At 43.4% G+C, this 17,497-nt stretch overlaps 1 protein-coding gene across 4 annotated transcripts in view; it reads left to right on the top strand.

Annotated features, from left to right (window-relative positions):
* Positions 1 to 17,497, top strand: part of LOC109875210 (activated CDC42 kinase 1) — a 131,876-nt gene that overhangs the window by 70,564 nt on the left and 43,815 nt on the right. For all 4 annotated transcript variants that reach the window (XM_031810222.1, XM_031810220.1, XM_020467456.2 and 1 more), the window contains exon 3: positions 16,400 to 16,470. In XM_031810222.1, coding sequence (XP_031666082.1) covers positions 16,400 to 16,470 — 71 coding nt within the window. The remainder of the gene's footprint in view (positions 1 to 16,399; positions 16,471 to 17,497) is intronic.

Raw genomic sequence — 17,497 nt, forward strand, 5'->3', positions numbered from 1 at the left:
GTGTGTGTGTGTGTGAGAGCCTGTGTGTGTGTGTGTGAGAGCCTGTGTGTGTGTGTGAGAGCCTGTGTGTGTGTGTGTGTGTGAGAGCCTGTGTGTGTGTGTGAGAGCCTGTGAGTGTGTGTGTGTGTTTGAGAGCCTGTGAGTGTGTGAGAGCCTGTGAGTGTGTGTGAGAGCCTGTGAGTCTGTGTGAGAGCCTGTGTGTGTGAGAGAGCCTGTGTGTGTGTGTGTGAGAGCCTGTGTGTGTGTGAGAGCCTGTGTGTGTGTGAGAGCCTGTGTGTGTGTGTGTGAGAGCCTGTGTGTGTGTGTGTGAGAGCCTGTGTGTGTGTGTGAGAGCCTGTGTGTGTGTGTGTGTGTGTGTGAGAGCCTGTGTGTGTGTGTGTGTGAGAGCCTGTGTGTGTGTGTGTGTGTGTGTGAGAGCCTGTGTGTGTGTGTGTGAGAGCCTGTGTGTGTGTGTGTGTGAGAGCCTGTGTGTGTGTGTGTGTGTGTGAGAGCCTGTGTGTGTGTGTGTGTGTGTGTGTGTGAGAGCCTGTGTGTGTGTGTGTGTGTGAGAGAGCCTGTGTGTGTGTGTGTGTGTGTGAGAGAGCCTGTGTGTGTCTGTGTGTGTGAGAGAGCCTGTGTGTGTGTGTGTGTGTGTGAGAGCCTGTGTGTGTGTGTGTGTGTGTGTGTGTGAGCCTGTGTGTGTGTGTGTGAGCCTGTGTGTGTGTGTGTGTGAGCCTGTGTGTGTGTGTGTGTGTGTGTGTGAGCCTGTGAGTGTGTGTGTGAGCCTGTGAGTGTGTGTATGAGCCTGTGAGTGTGTGTGTGAGCCTGTGAGTGTGTGTGTGAGCCTGTGTGTGTGTGTGCGTGTGAGTGTGTGCGTGAGCCTGTGTGTGTGTGTGAGCCTGTGAGTGTGTGTGCCTGTGAGTGTGTGTGTGTGTGTGTGTGAGCCTGTGAGTGTGTGTGTGTGAGCCTGTGAGTGTGTGTGTGAGTGTGTGTGTGTGAGTGTGTGTGTGAGCCCGTGTGTGTGAGTGAGCCCGTGTGTGTGTGAGTAAGCCCGTGTGTGTGTGAGTGAGCCCGTGTGTGTGTGTGTGAGCCCGTGTGTGTGTGTGTGAGCCCGTGTGTGTGTGTGAGCCCGTGTGTGTGTGTGAGCCCGTGTGTGTGTGTGTGTGTGTGTGTGTGTGTGTGTGTGTGTGTGTGAGCCCGTGTGTGTGTGTGTGTGAGCCCGTGTGTGTGTGTGAGCCCGTATGTGTGTGTGTGAGCCCGTGTGTGTGTGTGTGTGTGTGAGCCCGTGTGTGTGTGTGTGTGAGCCCGTGTGTGTGTGTGAGCCCGCGTGTGTGTGTGAGCCCGTGTGTGTGTGTGAGCCCGTGTGTGTGTGTGTGTGTGTGAGCCCGTGTGTGTGTGTGTGAGCCCGTGTGTGTGTGTATGAGCCCGTGTGTGTGTGTGTGTGTGTGAGCCCGTGTGTTTGTGTAAAGGGAAAGGGCTCGACCATAGCCTTCCAAAAAGCCACCACCAGTAAAACAAAAGGCCTTATGCTGGTGTTAATCTCTGGGTTATACCAGTGTGTTAGGGCCTTTTGCCTCCAGTGCGTGCCAGGCACACAACCAACCAAGGGAATGAATGGCAGCCTCAGGAAGAAATAGGGAAATGCCAGGCAGGGGAAACTACACTAAACAAAAATATAAACGCAACATGTAAAGTGCTGGTCCTATGTTTCATTTGCTGAAGGAAAAGTTCCCATACATTTTCCATACACACAAAAAATATTATTTCTCTCACATTTTGTGCATGAATTTGTTACTTCCCTGTTAGTGAGCATTTTATCCTTTTGGCAAGATAATCCATTCACCTAACCGGTGTGGCATATCAATAAACGAATTAAACTGCACGATCATTACACAACTGCACCTTGTGCTGGGGACAATAAAAGGCCACTCTAAAATGTGCAGTTTTGTCACACAACACAATGCAACAGATGTCTCAAGTTTTGAGTGCAATTATTATGCTGAATGCAGGAATGTCCACCAGAGCTGTTTCCAGAAAATTGAATGTTAATTTCTCTACCATAAGCCGCCTCCATAGTTTTAGAGAATTTGGCAATGCGTCCAACCGGTCTCACAACTGCACACCATTTGTAACCACACCAGCCCAGGACCTCCACATCTGGCTTCTGCACCTGCGGGATCGTCAGATGGGGGAGGACGGGGTGCTGAGGAGTATTTATGTCTGTAATAAGGCCCTTTTGTGGGGAAATCTTTTAAATTGTTGCATGTTACTTTTATATTTTTGTTCAGTATTAAACAATGGCTAGCAGAGTACCATAATGAGTCAATCTTAAGACTTGTCGTGGAAATTTCCTCTATTTACCAAATCATGGGAGCAAACCACAACACAAGTCAGAGTTAGTTATCAAAGTCCATCTTTAATTATATGAGCTCTATCACAACCCTGTGACTCTCAGATCAATTCAGTGTCTATCAATGAATTCTCTGAGAGCCCCCTCTACATTGCAACTGAGATCCTTTAATAGCAAATAACACACATAGTCAGACAGCATAGATATAATACGTCGTTCAGCTTTGTCTCCTTATTCAAACCCAGAACCATAAACCAATACTCCATATCAACAGGCATATATCAAATTGTCATTTAGATACAACCAATCCTGGACAAGCTCACGGGGAGCATAGAATGATTCCAGACACTGCCATCCTCCTCTCCCCGATGGGAAAAGTAGGGAGTGACTGGCACACAGACACAGTGGAGCAAAAGATATGTTTACACATGATGACACCTTGACCTCTCTGTGGCCCATGCAACTTAGTCTTGACATAGAACAGATAACTGCAAACCCTGCCACAGTATTATACAAAAATAACATTCTGATGAGAAGTAATTTACAAACATATGATGAATATAAAACATCTTACCTATGTTACCACCTAATTCTGATTATTCTCCAACAGACTAAAGCTTTTTTGTACGTTTAAATCTAAGGATACTTCAGCTAGTATAAGGGACTGCAGATTACATTTGGCTATGTAGCTAAAATTGGTGCAATGTTTGTACATGGTCCCTGTCGAATAAACAAATAAAACAAATAACTTCTCCCTCTAGTTAGCATTCGAATGGTAACAATATTTTATGGTTATTTATCTGATGCCTTCATCCAAAGCAGCAAATCAGTCAACAGAAGTGCCATTGATTATTACAATAACATTTGGGAGGCAAACAACAAATCTGTAAACCATATTGTGATATCTCAAGGAGCCCTGCTGCCAAAGAGAAGCTTTGTCTTCAGTAGGCCACTCTCTTTCTGTCCTCTCTCTGCTTTGTCATATAATATTTTGTATTTGTCACATGCTTCGTAAACAACAGGTGTAGACAGTGAATTGCTTACTTACAGGCCCTTCCCAACAATGCAGAGAGAAAAAATATAAAAACAATAACACAAGGAATAAATACACAACAAGTAACATAACTTGGCTATATACACAGGGTACCAGTACCAAGTCGATGTTCAGGGGTACAAGGTAATTGAGATAGATACACTATATATACAAACGTATGTGGACAGGTGTATAAAATTGAGCACACAGCCATGCAATCTCCATAGACAGACATTGGCAGTAGAATGGCCTGACCGAAGAGCTCAGTGACTTTCAACGTGGCACCGTCATAGGATGCCACCTTTCAAATCAAATCAAACTTTATTTGTCACATGCGCCGAATACAACAAGTGTAGACCTTAACATGAAATGCTTACTTACAAGCCTTTAACCAACATTGCAGTTCAAGAAGAGTTGACAATATTTACCAAATAAACTAAAGTAAAAAATATATTTTTAAAGTAACAAAATAACATAACAATAACGAGGCTATATACAGGGGGTACTGGTACCGAGTGTGTGGGTTGGTACAGGTTATTTGAGGTAATTTCTACATGTATGTAGGGATGAAGTGACTGTGCATAGATAATGAACAGCGAGTAGCAGCAGTGTACAAAACAAATGGGAGGGGGGATGTCAATGTAATGTCCGGTAGCCATTTGACTAATTGTTCAGCAGTCTTTTGGCTTTGGGGTAGAAGCTGTTTAAGGAGCCTTTTGGTCCTAGACTTGGCGCTCTGGTACTGCTTGCCATGCGGTAGGTGAGAAAACAGTCTATGACTTGGGTGACTGGAGTCTCTGATAATTTTATGGCCTTTCCTCTGACACCGCCTATTATATAGGTCCTGGATTACAGGAGGCTTGGCCCCGGTGATGTACTGGGCCATATGCACTACCCTCTGTAGCGCCTTGTGGTCAGATGCCGAGCAGTTGCTATACCAGGCGGCGATGCAACCTGTCAGGATGCTCTCGATGATGCCGCTGTAGAACTTTTTGAGGATCTGGGGACCCATGCCAAATCTTTTCAGTCTCATGAGGAAGAAAATGTTTTGTTGTGCCCTCTTCACGACTGTCTTGGTGTGGAGGAGGAATAATGGTAATGCAGAATTTTTTTCATGGTTCAGGCTAGGCCCCTTTGTTCCAGTGAAGGGAAATCTTAACGCTACAGCGTACAATGACATTCTAGAAAATTCTGTGCTTCCAACTTTGTGGCAACAGTTTGGGGAAGGCCCTTTCTTGTTTCAGCATTACAATGGCGCCTTGCACAAAGTGTTGTCCATACAGAGATGCTTTGTCGAAATCGGTGTGGCCTGCACAGAGTCCTGACCTCAACCCCATTGAACACCTTTGGGATGAATTGAAACGCCGGCTGCGAGCCAGGCCTAATTGTGCGACATCAATGCCTGACCTCACTAATGCTATTGTGGCTGAATAGAAGCAGGTCCCCACAGCAATGTTCCAATATCTAGTTGACAGCCTTCCCAGAAGAGTGGAGCAACAACCAAGGGACCAACTCCATATTAATGCCCATGATTTTGGAATGAGATGTTCGACGAGCAGGTGTCCACATACTTTTGGTCATGCAGTGTACATATGGGTAGGGATAAAGTGACTAGGCAACAGGCTAGATAATAAACAGCAACAGCAGCGTGTCTGAAGAGTGAAAAGATTTGGTGCCAAAAGGGTTAACGCAGAGAGTCTGGGTAGCTATTGGTTAATGATTTAACTAACTATGTAGCAGTCTTATGGCTTGGGGGTAGAAGCTGTTCAGGGTCCTGTTTGTTACAGACTTGATGTATCGGTACCGCTTGCTGTGCGGTAGGAGAGAGAACAGTCTGACTTGGGTGGCTGGAGTCTTTCACCGTTTTTAGGGACTTCCTTTGACATCTCCTGGTATAGAGCTCCTGGATGGCAGGGAGCTCGGCCGCAGTGATGTACTGGGCCGTACGCACTACCCTCTGTAGTTCCTTGCAGTCGGATGCCAAGCAGTTGCCAAGCAGCGGTGTTGCAGCCAGTCAAGATGCTGTCAATGGTGCAGCTGTAGAACTGTTTGAGGATCTGAAGACCCATGCCGAATATTTTCAGGCTCCTGAGGGGGAAGAGGTGTTGTCGTGCCCACTTCACTCTGTTGTTGGTATGTGTAGACCAATATTAATTCCTTAGAGATTTGGACACCAAGGAAGCTCTCGACCTGCTCCACTACAGCCCAGTCAATGTGGATGGGGGTGTGCTCTGTTTCCTGTTCCTTGCTAACGTTGAGGTTGTTATCCAGGCAACACAGTGCCAGGTCTCTGACCTCCCTATAGACTGCCTCATCATGGTCGGTAATCAGGCCTACCACTGTTGTTGTTTACAAACTTAATGATGGTGTTTGAGTTGTGCAGTTGTGGGTGAACAGGGAGTAGAGGGGACTAGGCACGCACCCCTGACCCGCCCCCGTGTTGAGGGTCAGCGTGGCGGATGTGTTTTTGCCTACCCTCACCACCGGTGGTGACCTGCCGGGATGTCCAGAACCCAGTTGCAGAGGGAGGTGTTTAATTTTAGGGTCCTTAGTTTAGAAATGAGCTTGGAGTGCACTGTTGTTGAACGCTGAGCTGTAGTCAATTAACAGCCTTCTTTCATAGGTGTTCCTTTTGTCCAGGTGGGAAAGGGCAGTGTGGAGTGCAATAGAGATTGCGTCATCTATGGATCTGTTGCGGCGGTATGCAAATTAGAGTGGGTACATGGTATCTGGGATGATGTTGTGAGCCATGACCAACCGTTTCAAAGCATTTCATGGCTGCAGATGTGAGTGCTACAGATAGTCATTTAGACCGATTATCTTGGTATTCTTCGGCACAGAGACTATGGTGGTCTGCTTGAAACGTAGGTATTAGAGACTGGGTCAGGGAGAAGTTGAAAATGGCAGTGACGACAGTTGCCAGCTGGTCAGCGCATGCTCTGAGTACGCGTGCTGGTAATCCGCCCGGCCTAGTGAATGTTAACCTGTTTAAAGGTGTTAACCTCCCTACGCACCGAACCCGTTAGTGGGATTAAATTCGACAACATACGGTGATCGCTACATCATATTAAACATTCATGAAAATACAAGTGTCTCACATGTTTCGAAAGCCTAGAATCTTGCTAATCCAACTGCGTTGTGAGATTTAAAAAAGGATCTATTGCGAAAGAATACGATGCGATTATCTGAGGACAGAGCCCCATAAAAAAAACGATTTCAACCAGCACAGGCGTAAAAAAATCACAAATTGCAATAAAATAAATAGTTTACCTTTGACGATCTTCCTCTGTTTGCTATCCCAATGCTCATTGTTACACAATGAATGGTCTTTTGTTTGATCAAATCCATTTTTATAGCCTAACACGAAACATTTTGTGAATCGCTTTTGTCATGAATTCCGTCTCCATTAAATTTTCGACGACACATTCGATGTAAATACACACACTAAACGTGACTTTTCCAGTCATGTTTGGTTTCATTGCAATCAACTGGTTGTTTGTAACACAACCAAACGTGATGGGTCATTTCGCGGGACGTATTGACTGAAAGAAACCGATTTGAAGACAACAAGTAATGACATCATTGTGCACCAATGATATGACCGCAGTTTCGTTGATTTGACTGTATTTTAACCCAATGACCACTGATTGTCTTGAAATCTAGCTTGGTCGATAGCCAATGAGCTGAGGTAAACGGCAATATGTAATGGTTATGTGTTGGAAGACCAACCCATGTAGTAAACTCCGGCGTAAAGAGGGTCATTCGCCATTGAAGATTCATACTGGAAGGAGCATGTTACGCACAGCACTATGTTGGAAAAGCGCATCTTCAGCTGTTTATATATCAATCAGTATGGCGACTAAGTCAGGGAAAGCTAAATCTAAGTCTAGATATACAGATGTACACACAATTTTAGAAGAAATTGATCGGGAAAGTGAGACAGATTGTTGGAGGACGATTCATTTAGCTAGCATAGCTTTGATTCCCAAATGGAGGAATATTTTTTGAATGGAGAGGACATCGTTTTGGACTGGTAAGTTCTTCTCATGCTAATGCCGTTGTTTGAAATTAATAATAGAAAAAATTATTTGATTTTTTTTACATTTTTTTTGTAGCAATATATAAAAATGTAATCAAATGTGTAAAGTACACGTTGGCTATACATTGTGGGTGGGGGTATGTATGTGTATGACCCATAGCCTATGTTTGTGTGTGTGTGTATATATATACCTATTGTGGATTAGAGGGAGCATGGCCGAGATGCGTGTGTCTGCCGCTCCACTCCACCCCACCCCTACATGAAATAGCCTATTTGAGGCTGTTGGGGAAGGCCCACTACAATGGCCAAAGTGAAATGGAGACAGCAGATACAGCTGGTCTGTTCTAAAATAATAAAGACAGTAGATGTAGCTGGTCTGTCATAATATAATAGAGACAGATATAGCAGGTCTATAATAATATATTCAACCTTATGTTCCCTGTACTCCATATACAGTAGGGCAAAAAAAGTATTTAGTCAGCCACCAATTGTGCAAGTTCTCCCATTTAAAAAGATGAGAGAGGCCTGTAATTTTCATCATAGGTACACTTCAACTATGACAGACAAAAGGAGAAAAGAAATCCAGAAAATCACATTGTAGGATTTTTAATACATTTATTTGCAAATTATGGTGGAAAATAAGTATTTGGTCAATAACAAAAGTTTATCTCAATACTTTGTTATATACCCTTTGTTGGCAATGACAGAGGTCAAACGTTTTCTGTAAGTCTTCACAAGGTCTTCACACACTGTTGCTGGTACTTTGTCCCATTCCTCCATGCAGATCTCCTCTAGAGCAGTGATGTTTTGGGGCTTTTGCTGGGCAACATGGACTTTCAACTCCCTCCAAAGATTTTCTATGGGGTTGAGATCTGGAGACTGGCTAGGCCACTCCAGGACCTTGAAATGCTTCTTACGAAGCCACTCCTTCGTTGCCCGGGCGGGGTGTTTGGGATCATTGTCATGCTGAAAGACCCAGCCACGTTTCATCTTCAATGCCCTTGCTGATGGAAGGAGGTTTTCACTCAAAATCTCACGATACATGGCCCCATTCATTCTTTCCTTTACACGGATCAGTCGTCCTGGTCCCTTTGCAGAAAAACAGCCCCAAAGCATGATGTTTCCACCCCCATGCTTCACAGTAGGTATGGTATTCTTTGGATGCAACTCAGCATTCTTTGTCCTCCAAACACGACGAGTTGAGTTTTTACCAAAAAGTTATATTTTGGTTTCATCTGACCATATGACATTCTCCCAGTCAGACGGGCCTGGACATGTACTGGCTTAAGCAGGGGGACACGTCTGGCACTGCAGGATTTGAGTTCCTGGCGGCGTAGTGTGTTACTGATGGTAGGCTTTGTTACTTTGGTCCCAGCTCTCTGCAGGTCATTCACTAGGTCCCCCCGTGTGGGATTTTTGTGATCATTTTGACCCCACGGGGTGAGATCTTGCGTGGAGCCCTAGATCGAGGGAGATTATCAGTGGTCTTGTATGTCTTCCATTCCCTAATAATTGCTCCCAGTTTATTTCTTCAAAACAAGCTGCTTACTTATTGCAGATTCAGTCTTCCCAGCCTGGTGCAGGTCTACATTTTTGTTTCTGGTGTCCTTTGACAGCTCTTTGGTCTTGGCCATAGTGGAGTTTGGAGTGTGACTGTTTGAGGTTGTGGACAGGTGACTTTTATACTGATAACAAGTTCAAACAGGTGCCATTAATACAGGTAACGAGTGGAGGACAGAGGAGCCTCAAAGAAGTTACAGGTCTGTGAGAGCCAGAAATCTTGTTTGTTTGTAGGTGACCAAATACTTATTTTCCACCATAATTTGCAAATAAATTCATAAAAAATCCTACAATGTGATTTTCTGGATTTTTTTTCTCATTTTGTCTGTCATAGTTAAAGTGTACCTATGATGAAAATTACAGGCCTCTCATCTTTTTAAGTGGGAGAACTTGCACAATTGGTGGCTGACTAAATACTTTTTTGCCCCACTGTATATCTGTTTATTATACCTGTTGATACGGGGCTCATATGTGAAACTATTCTAACTGAACATTTTCTTTCACAGTGACACTGACTCCGAATGGGAGCCCCAGTGCCATGGTGTCCATCCCCACTGAAGCTGGTTCATCCAGCCGGACACCTGTTGTCTCAGCGCTACTGGGGCATGGACCACAAAAAATGTCCCCATTCGAACTGCAATAAAGGACTACAACAAAGAGCATGGGAGGTGTAGACCTGTCAGATGCGCTGATAGGCTATTACAATGTTCTCCATAAGACGATGAAATGGTACAAGACCGTCTATCATTTCATTGACATTGCTGTGGCGAATGCATTCATCCTACACAAGGAAATGACTAAGAGCTGTGGAAAGCCCCCCATCTCACAGCTAGCCTTCAGAGAGCTGCTCATCAAGGAGCTACAGCACCACTGCACCATGTTCATCTGCCCAAATTTATTTCTGCAGGCATGGATATGCCTCAGGGCCAAAAGGGCACAGCATGGAGGCGTCACTGTGTTCTTTGCAAAATGAAGTCCCCCATCACCTGCACCACATGCTTGGTGACCCTCTGCTTTAGAGCAGAAAGAGACTGCTATGGCACCTAGCATCAGTAGCACAATATTGTGTAGAGGACTGAGGGTCTTCCAAATATTGAAAGTTTTATTTTGTAAATGTATATTCTTTTTAATGTTTTTTCTCCATTATTTGGGGGGAGGGGGGGGGGGTGTTAGAATACCACTTTGTTATTTTGTATATAGTTTATTCCATTCAAAATGTATAACTTCACATATTTGGCCACTGGGTACATTTGGGCTACTTGTGTGGGACACCTGGGTGACTTCGTGATAAATGTCATGTAGCACACTCATTTTGGAAGTTATCATTCTGAAACATTGCACAAGTACTCCTGCCCTCTTACGTTTTTCACTGAAGTTGTCCCCATCATCCTATCTGAATGTTTGTTTTGTCTTGTTCATTTTAAAGATGATGATACAACAATAAAAATGAAAATACAATGAAAAAAACATAAGTATTATCTAAACCAGATCTATTATGTTATATTATCCTACATTCAATTCACATTTACACAAACTTCTGAGTGTTTTCTTTCAAATGTAACCAAGAATATGCATATCCTTGGTTCTGGGCCTGAGCTACAGGCAGTTAGATTTGGGTGTGTCTTCAGGCGGAAATTGAAAAAAGTAGGGGGGTAGTAGCTGTAAGAGGTTTTAATAGCATCGACTACAAAGAGAGCGATCACACAATCATCTGGAACATCTGGTGCTCTCATGCATGGTTCAGTGTTGCTAGCCTCGAAGTGAGCATAGAAGGCATTTTGCTCGTCTGGTAGGCTCGCATCACTGGACAGCTCACGGCTGGGTTTCCCTTTGTAATTCGATCTTGGTCCTGTATTGACACTGTCTGGTTTGATGGTTTGTCTGAGTGCGTTGAAGCACCTTTGGCAGCGATTACAGCATTGAGTTTTCTAGGGTATGACATTACACTTTTGGCACACCTGTATTTGGGGAGATTCTCCCATTCTTCTTTGCAGATCCTCTCAAGCTCTGTCAGGTTGGATGGGGAGTGTTGCTGCACAGCTATTTTCAGGTCTCTCCAGAGATGTTCGATCGGGTTCAAGTCCGGGCTCTGGCTGGGCCACTCAAGGGCATTCAGAGACTTGTCCCAATTCAATCCTGCTTTGTCTTGGCTGTGTGCTTAGTGCGTTCTCCTGTTGGAAGGTGAACCTTCGCCCCAATCTGAGGTCGTGAGCACTCTGGAGCAGGTTTTCACAAGGAATCTCTCTGTACTTTGCTCCGTTCATCTTTCCCTCAATCCTGACTAGTTTCCTAGTCTCTGCCGCTGAAAAACATTCCCACAGCATGATGCTGCCACCACCGTGCATCCTCGTAGGGATGGTGTCAGGTTTCCTCCAGACGTGACGCTTGGCTTTCAGGCTAAAGAGTTCAATCTTGGTTTCATCAGACCAGAGAATCTTATTTCTCATGGTCTGGGAGTCTTTAGGTGCCTTTGGGCAAATTCCAAGCAGGCCTTCATGTGCCTTTTACTGAGGAGTGGCTTCCGTCTGGCCACTGCCATAAAGGCCTGATTGGTGGAATGCAGCAGAGATGCTTGTCCTTCTGGAAGGTTCTCCCATCTCCACAGAGGAACTCTCGAGCTCTGTCAGTGACCATCAGGTTCTTGGTCACCTCCCTGACCTAGGCCCTTCTCCCCCAATTGCTCAGTTTGTCTGGGCGGCCAGCTCTAGGAAGAGTCTTGGTGGTTCCAACTAACTGTATTCTGTTAGGCTAGATTCCACTCTTTTGTCGTGGAGTTACGCAAACATGGAAATGAAACAGAATATCAATAGAGCAGATATTTTCTTTCCATCACAAATGCCCTTAATATCGTTTCACAATTCACATTTAACCGGTAATTACACCCTTAAAATGTAATTTCCCCTAACACGGGCGTGCGTCCTTAAGCACATTAGTGGGAGAGCAAAAAAAGTAGTCTTCCTTTCCATTTGTCACTCTCTAAGCCCCCCTCTCAATGCCTCTCTACTCACTTGGATTTCCATTGTCCTCCTTTTTCTCTCTTTTTCTGGTTTTCACTCCTTTCATTTACATTGTCTGTAGCTGAGCTCAGAGTTGTAACCTGTGAGTTGATTCTTTAAAAAAAAGTTGTAAATCATTCATATACTTTGAGTATACAAAATATCAGCTACTACAGCGATTTCATTCACTGCAACACTTAACAAATAGTTGCAGTTAGTTTCAGAATGGGTGGCAAGGAATAAGTTAGAACTAAATATTTCAAAACCTTAAAGTATTGTATTTGGGACAAATCATTCACTAAACCTCAATTTAAACTGTTCACTGCGTACATACAGTGCCTTGCGAAAGTATTCGGCCCCCTTGAACTTTGCGACCTTTTGCCACATTTCAGGCTTCAAACATAAAGATATAAAACTGTATTTTTTTGTGAAGAATCAACAAGTGGGACACAATCATGAAGTGGAACGACATTTATTGGATATTTCAAACTTTTTTAACAAATCAAAAACTGAAAAATTGGGCGTGCAATATTATTCAGCCCCTTTACTTTCAGTGCAGCAAACTCTCTCCAGAAGTTCAGTGAGGATCTCTGAATGATCCAATGTTGACCTAAATGACTAATGATGATAAATACAATCCACCTGTGTGTAATCAAGTCTCCGTATAAATGCACCTGCACTGTGATAGTCTCAGAGGTCCGTTAAAAGCGCAGAGAGCATCATGAAGAACAAGGAACACACCAGGCAGGTCCGAGATACTGTTGTGAAGAAGTTTAAAGCCGGATTTGGATACAAAAAGATTTCCCAAGCTTTAAACATCCCTTTATGGAAGAGTGGCAAGAAGAAAGCCATTTCTTAAAGATATCCATAAAAAGTGTTGTTTAAAGTTTGCCACAAGACACCTGGGAGACACACCAAACATGTGGAAGAAGGTGCTCTGGTCAGATGAAACCAAAATTGAACTTTTTGGCAACAATGCAAAACGTTATGTTTGGCGTAAAAGCAACACAGCTCATCACCCTGAACACACCATCCCCACTGTCAATCATGGTGGTGGCAGCATCATGGTTTGGGCCTGCTTTTCTTCAGCAGGGACAGGGAAGATGGTTCAAATTGATGGGAAGATGGATGGAGCCAAATACAGGACCATTCTGGAAGAAAACCTGATGGAGTCTGCAAAAGACCTGAGACTGGGACGGAGATTTGTCTTCCAACAAGACAATGATCCAAAACATAAAGCAAAATCTACAATGGAATGGTTCAAAAATAAACATATCCAGGTGTTAGAATGGCCAAGTCAAAGTCCAGACCTGAATCCAATCGAATCTGTGGAAAGAACTGAAAACTGCTGTTCACAAATGCTCTCCATCCAACCTCACTGAGCTCGAGCTGTTTTGCAAGGAGGAATGGGAAAAAATGTCAGTCTCTCGATGTGCAAAACTGATAGAAACACCCCAAGCGACTTACAGCTGTAATCGCAGCAAAAGGTGGCGCTACAAAGTATTAACTTAAGGGGGCTGAATAATTTTGCACGCCCAATTTTTCAGTTTTTGATTTGTTAAAAAAGTTTGAAATATCCAATAAATGTCGTTCCACTTCATGATTGTGTCCCACTCGTTGATTCTTCACAAAAAAATACAGTTTTATATCTTTATGTTTGAAGCCTGAAATGTGGCAAAAGGTCGCAAAGTTCAAGGGGGCCGAATACTTTCGCAAGGCACTGTACCAATAATGTGGAAATTGAGCAAACCTGTCATGGTCAAACATGTTGATACAACAGTAATTTATTGATGTCACTTGTTAAATTGATGTCAGGTTAAAGAAGGAATTTTAAGCCTTGAGACAATTGATACATGGGTGTATTTATTTGTATTCTTTTTTTAAAAACATTTTATTTAACTAGGTAAGTCAGTTAAGAACAAATTCTTATTTTCAATGATGGCCTAGGAACAGTGGGTTAACTGCCTTGTTCAAGGGCAGAATGACAGATTTCTACCTTGTCAGCTCTGGGAATTGATCTTGCAACTTTCCAGTTACTAGTCCAACACTCTAACCACTAGGCTACTTGCCACCCCATTGGAATGTAGCCAACATACACTCTATACTAAACAATGTGTTCCATTCAGGGTGAATGGGTAAGACAAAATATTTAAATGCCTTTGAATGGGGTATGGTAGTATGTGCCAGGCGCACTGTTTTGTGTCAAGAACTGCAAAGCTCCTGTGTTTTTCCCACTTAACAGTTTCCCATGTTTATCAAGATTGGTCCACCACTCAAAGGACATCCTGCCAACTTCACTTTAGCAAGCATTGGAGTCAAGGGTGTTTAGTATAGAGTGTATGTTGGCTACATTCCAATATCCATACTAGGATGCCGCTTAGAATACATACCCAATCAATCAAATGTATTTAATAATATTACCAAATAAAACTTTGATCACTGCACTACACAAATTGTAACCAATCACTGCATAAAATGGTTCGATCAAGCCACACGTCAAATAAAACTTTCCCCCGTCAGCGCATTTTCGTAAATAACTTGATGTTAAGGGATTTTTTTATCAATAATGACTTATGTTTACATTTCAATCAGGACTGACTAATCAGAATACTATTATGTTACTGTATAGATGTATGAATTTTATTTTAATCCTAGTACTGAATATAATGTGTGTAATTATAATCAAGAATTAGAACAAAGACTGTCTGTTCCTTGGTAGAAATGAATGAACTTATCGTCAGACTGGCTAGAATGCTTATCTACACAGGGAGACCTTGGCCTGGTCATAAATGATCTAAACTAGTGGAGGACGATGTAGGAAGGCTTGAGAACTATACTGCCATTGTGGAGGAGGGACGGGACAGTTTGAAACCTAATGATGTCATTTTCAGTTAATAACCTGTTGTAAATTATATCATGTTCAGTACTCTCGCGAATAAACTCGACTTGATTTTGAGACTGGTCTCCGCCCATTGTATGCAAATAAGTATCTTACAAATCCTTAGAAATGGGCTGAGTGTATTATTTGAATTGGGTAATAAACATATAGGAGTTTAATTCCTCTATCACTTGAAGAAAATCATCTCAAATTGCAAAGCAAAATGTCAGAAGTGCTACATCTAAATCTAGCAAAATCCTGGAGGGACTGAACAGTACAGAACAGTGCAGAACAGGGGATGCTTTTCTTCCGTATCAAGTACAGCAATGGTGCCCAACTCTCCTCCGAGAGGGCTACCCCTTCTGGAAGCTTTTGCGACAACCCTAATCTTGCCTGATTCTACTAATTAGCAGACCAGGACCTTTATTAGCTGAGTTGAAGGAGTTACAGCACAACAAGGTTGGAGCAAAAGCTTGCATTGCCAGTTGCTTTCCAGGAAGAGGGTTTGCCAACCCTGAAGTATAAACGCAACATGCAACAATTTTTATTGTTTTACTAAGATACAGTTCATATAAGGAAATCAGTCAATAAAAATTGATTCAGTAGGCCCTAATTTATGGATTTCACATGAATGGGCAGGGGCACAGTAATAGGTTCACCCACTTGGGAGCCAGGTCCAGCCAATCCGTTTTCCCCCACAAAAGGGTTTTATTACAGACAGAAATACTCCTCAGTTTCATCAGCTGTCTGGGTGGCTGGTCTCAGATCATCCCGCAGGTGAAGAAGCTGGATGTGGAGGTCCTGGGCTGGTGTGGTAAAACATAGTCTGCGGTTGTGAGGCAGGTTGGACTTACTGCCAAATTCTCTAAAATGATTTGGAGGCAGCTTATGGTAGAGAAATTAACTTTACATTCTCTGGCAACAACTCTGGTGGGCATTCTTGCAGTCAGCATGCCAATTGCACGCTCCCTCAACTTGAGACATCTGTGGCATTGTGTTGTGACAAAACTGCACATTTTAGAGTTGCCTTTTATTGTCCCTAGCACAGATTGCACCTGGGTAATGATCATGCTGTTTAATCAGCTTCTTGATATGGCATACCTGTCAGGTGGATAGATTATCTTGGCAAAGGAGAAATGCTCACTAACAGGGATGAAAAACAAATTTGTAGACACAATATGAGAGAAATGAGCTTTTTCTAGGATCTTTTATTTGAACATTTCTGGGATCTTTTATTTCAGCTCATGAAACATGGGACCAACACTTGACCTGTTGCGTTTATATTTTTGTTCAGCATAGAATAGGATATTCACATATGAACAGGTCCAGAGAGTTTAGCATTAGCATAACACTGATTGTTATGTAAGCAACTCAATGTTTGGTTTAGAACACTCTGCTTCCCATACATTAATGAATGATGATAAATTGAATATGACTATCACTATCACATGCCATAGTGATATCACTGTAGTTTGGGAGAAGTAGTTTCTGATTCTTGGTCTACATAGTCAGTGACATTATCCTTCTCGCTCCCTCCCTCTCTCTGTCGTGGGTGTCGCTACAGGCCAGAGACGGCTGTGGGAGGCGGTCAAGAGGAGGAAAGCTATGTGCAAGCGGAAGTCCTGGATGAGCAAGGTACAGTACACAAATGCATACATGCAGATACCCTACATACGAATAGAATACATACAGTACACTCATTCTACAGTACAAACTATCTGTCTCACACATGCACAATGACCCTAACATATTAACATGTGATCATGTGTATATGTTCGTTTGCTCATACTGTGTCTTGATCTATCCTCTCGCACATTGTCAATATATGCTCCTTGTGGACAATAGGACGTGTTATCTTTGGTCTGAATTCACTGTTCCCATAGCTTGGTTTTACATACGGAGTTCATTTGAGCTGAGCAGTTGTGTATACAATGGAGTTGTATGGGGAGGTTAGATGTCTGATTCATTTGTGTGAGCGCGCACATGTACAGGTAACTGCCAAAATAAAGGAAACGCCAACAAAGTGTCTTTAAAGTGTCACACTGATCCTCAACATGGGGGAGCCCTCAGCTGTGCGTGCTTAGTCCCCTCCTGTACTCCCTGTTCACCCACGAATGCGTGGCCAAGCACGACGCCAACACCACCATTAAGTTTTCTGACGACACGACAATGGTAGGCCTGATCACCGACAACGATTAGACAGCCTATAGGGAGGAGGTTGGAGACCTGGCAGTGTGTTCAAATCCCATTCATTTATATAGCCCTTCTTACATCAGCTGATATCTCAAAGTGCTGTACAAAACCCCAAACAGCAAGCAATATAGGTGTAGAAGCACGGTGGCTAGGAAAAACTCCCTAGAAAGGCCAAAACCTAGGAAGAAACCTAGAGAGGAACCAGGCTATGAGGGGTGGCCAGTCCTCTTCTGGCTGTGCTGGGTGGAGATTATAACAGAACATGGCCAAGATGTTCAAATGTTCATAAATGACCAGCATGGTCAAATAATAACAATCACAGTAGTTGTCGAGGGTGCAGCAAGTCAGCACCTCAATGTCAGTTGGCTTTTCATAGCCGATCATTGAGAGTATCTCTACCGCTCCTGCTGTCTCTAGAGAAACAGCAGGTTGAAAACAGCAGGTCTGGGACAGGTAGCACATCTGGTGA

Source organism: Oncorhynchus kisutch, linkage group LG30 (genome assembly GCF_002021735.2).
Source record: "Oncorhynchus kisutch isolate 150728-3 linkage group LG30, Okis_V2, whole genome shotgun sequence".
Taxonomy (NCBI): Eukaryota; Metazoa; Chordata; class Actinopteri; order Salmoniformes; family Salmonidae; genus Oncorhynchus; species Oncorhynchus kisutch.